This window comes from Eurosta solidaginis, chromosome 4 (assembly GCF_040869045.1).
Source record: "Eurosta solidaginis isolate ZX-2024a chromosome 4, ASM4086904v1, whole genome shotgun sequence".
Lineage (NCBI taxonomy): Eukaryota > Metazoa > Arthropoda > Insecta > Diptera > Tephritidae > Eurosta > Eurosta solidaginis.
Window position 1 is genome coordinate 22,631,542 of NC_090322.1, and position 3,613 is coordinate 22,635,154.

The 3,613-nt window shown below is 33.1% G+C and overlaps 1 protein-coding gene across 1 annotated transcript; it reads right to left on the minus strand.

Annotated features, from left to right (window-relative positions):
- Positions 1–224: 224 nt before the first annotated feature.
- On the minus strand, positions 225–2,903 carry LOC137249275 (ATP-dependent DNA helicase pif1-like). Its single transcript, XM_067780593.1, has 2 exons — positions 2,205–2,903; positions 225–2,126 (listed from the first exon to the last, which is right to left on the minus strand). Exon 2 carries the CDS (start codon positions 2,082–2,084, stop codon positions 1,278–1,280), a length of 807 nt encoding a protein of 268 aa, XP_067636694.1. The 5' UTR covers positions 2,085–2,126; positions 2,205–2,903; the 3' UTR covers positions 225–1,277.
- Positions 2,904–3,613: the final 710 nt, after the last annotated feature.

Below are 3,613 nucleotides of genomic sequence, written 5' to 3' on the forward strand. Positions count from 1 at the left end.
CAGAATGAGACAGCGATAGTCAAATACAAATCACGTGTTCCAATCACTTTGGAATTTTGACGTCTATGCCGAAGATATCACACTTAGTTATCATTCACAATGTCGTAGCCAACCAATCGGTTTTTAGGCCAAATTAAACTTCCTTAACCCTAACGCCATAGTAGTAACCATACCCATATCCATATCCATCTCCAATGCGATCGATTAATGGTGCCTTAACCCAAAAATCGTGAAAATTTCATGAAAATGAAGAAAACGCAAAAAATTACAAACATATTCCACAAAAAATAATTCTCTTAGTCAAAACGTATCCAAAACAATAAATAAAATACACAAAAAGTTAATAAATTCACCAACTCAAATATTTTTAGGTTAAGAATATGCCCTTTTGGTTTACCGTCGTAACGATAAACAGCTGATTACGTTAGGGATACGACTACAACGATACGACATACGGCTCCAATGACTCCCGCTTAAGGGTCTTGGCACACTTTGCAAGTGAAATTATTTTTCCCACTGGTTGGTAAAATTTCTAACATCTTTCGCAATTGAAAACTGCAATATAACAATCGAATACGACACAAAATATGTCATCAAGTATTTTTGTTGTATAGGGAGAATGTTTACAACAGTGCTTCGCGAAATTTTGTATTTGAAAAGGCAAGGCGTAATAAGCTACAATTGCCAAGTCTGAAGTTCCTTCATATTTACAAACGCAACATCTTGGTTGATTGTGGCGATGTTATTGGAATGCATAAGCTTGTGTTAAACGCATCTATATGAAAAATGTCATTGCGTCACCGCCTTTACAGCTCCGACACATAAGCAGTTTTTCATATAGATGAGTTTAACACATGCTTGTGCATTGTGAGTAGATTGCATGTATTTTTATGGAGAACTAGCGGACTCCGTTGCACTTCGTAGCAACCAACAAAAAAAAAAAAAATTAAAGATTATACATTTTTTTTATGAAATGAATGCATTGTATTTCAAAATTATTAATATCAATCCAAAACATTTGGATATACAATATTTTTAGTTTGCCCATTGGAAGCGAGCACAAACAAACAATTTGGAGTTCCAACTCTTGAGCCGGCCACGTATAGCTGTCCATGTGAAAAGCACGGCTCCTCCAAATTTAATCCGCATATTTGAAGCGTTTGTCCTTGTGCCTTATTGATGGACATGCCAAATGATAGACGCACTGGGAATTGCAAACGCTTAAATTCAAATGGCATGTCTGTTGGAATCAGTGGAATACGTGGTATGAGGACAATTTAATTTTTCGCTGTTCCGGTCAATATTGTCGCTTCAATTAAATTCGGCATGAATTTTTTTATTACTAATCTTGTGCCATTGCACAGTTTTGGTGCATTTAAATTCCGCAGTAAAATAATTGATGAGCCAACCTTTAAATACAAATAATGCGGTGGCATACCAGGTGGTTCCAATGAATTCAAAAATTCAATTGGATAATTCACTGCATCATCTGCATTCATTGCGCTATCAACAGATTTATATGATGTCACTGCACCTGGCAATTTTTCTTGAATCTGATAATTGATTGCATTGACGTGTAAATTATTTGGTGCCAGTATTGCGCGTTCTCTCAACCAATTGTGATTCCTGTAATTTTGAACAATATTTGGAAACACACTTTCAATCAACTCTTCTGTTGATTGGAGAATGGTACAGAAACTGTTCGGCAAAGTAATCAATCCATTTGTATTATCGACTCGAACTTTTCCATTGCCAATATCTAACAATTGCTTCGAGAACCGATCTGCAGATTGGTCGTTGTGGAATTGAACGCGCATATTTATGTTCAATGTCAAATTTTTCACATGTCGCCACAGAAGAGAAGACTTTAAACATACGTTGATCTCATCCGCCGTTGTTGATCGTGGAACCACAGGCAATATTTGTCGAAAATCCCCTGACAATAATATTAATGCACCATCAAAAATTTCTTGATTCTGACGTAGATCTTGCATTGTACGGTGTAATGCTTCCAGCAATTTTTTATGCATCATTGTACATTCATCCAATAGAATAATTGCTGCTTGCTGCAAAACGTTTGCCATCGCAGAATTTCTTGAAATATTGCACGTGGGATGTTCAATCACCTGTTAATTTGAAAATAATTACATTTTAATTAATATCGATTAAATCTTAAAGTGATCAATCAATAAATATAAGCATACCTGCACATTCAACGGCAATTTTAATGCAGAGTGCACTGTTCGTCCACCATCCAATAGAGTAGCAGCGATTCCCGACGAAGCAACTAACCCTCATCTCACCTTCCTGTATCTTTCCTAAAAATTTCATGGCAATCTGTCGAGCCGTTCTCGAGTTATGGAGTGACAATCAAAATGTACACTTCTTTTTATTTTTTTTTTTCAAATTTTGAATTTTTTCTAAAAAAAAATCATAACTCAAGAATGACTAAACCGATTTGGGATTTCAAAATCAACTAACCATCATCTCTCCTTCCTGTATCTTTCCTAAAAATTTCATGGCAATCTGTAGAGCCGTTCTCGAGTTATGGAGTGACAATCAAAATGTACACTTCTTTTTATATATATAGACTAGCAGACCCGTCAGACGTTGTTCTGCCCTCACTTTTTCTTAATCCTTTTATTCACTCCTCCGTCCGTCTTTTCGCTTCATCTATCTCTATTTTCGTTAGATATTTTAAAACTAATTAGAATTTTCTTTTTTTGAAGTTATTCAAAATTTTAAGTTAACACGAAAACTAAATTAAAATTATTTTAAAAATTAAAGTAAAGAGTACAAAGTAGTTAACACTATATTTACTCCCCCTCCAAGAAAATTTGAAACAAACAAATTATTAATTAATATTAAAAGTAACCTTTTTTTGTTTTTTGTTGTTTAATGTATTTGTATTTAAATTAGTGTTAATAAGTATGTTTGCTGGTTTAAGTAAATCAATTGAAATATTTTTAATAGTATTTTTGTATTGAATTGTAAATGTTTTATTTTTCTTAGAGATAACTTTAAAAGGTCCTTCATAAGGTGATTCTAAATTAGATTTACGAAGAACTTTAACAAAAACATACTCACAATTTTCTAATTGTTTAGGAACGAAAAAATTTTCTTTATTATGATGAAACACTTTAGAACGAACAAGCGAAAAATATTCTCTTATTTTATGAAGAGCGTCATTAGAAAAATCATGTTCTTTATTACTATTTGAAATAATTAATTCACCAGGTATTCTAAGTGTTTGGCCATAAACAAGTTCAGCAGATGAACATTTTAAATCTTCTTTAATAGAAGTTCGTAAACCAAGTAGAATGAATGGTAAAATGTCAGACCAATGAACCGAGTCGTTTGATGCTATAATTGCTGCTTTTAAAGTTCGATGAAATCTCTCTATCATTCCATTTGCTTGGGGATGGTAAGGAGATGTATGAATTTTATGAGAACCTAAAAGTTTAGTTAATTCCGTAAAAAATTTTGAGGTGAATTGTGAACCTTGATCTACTGTAATATTCAATGGTATACCAAATCGTGGTATATAATTTTGAATAAAAGTTTTTACTATAGTATTTGTTGAAATATGTTTAAGTGGATAAGCTTCAGGCCA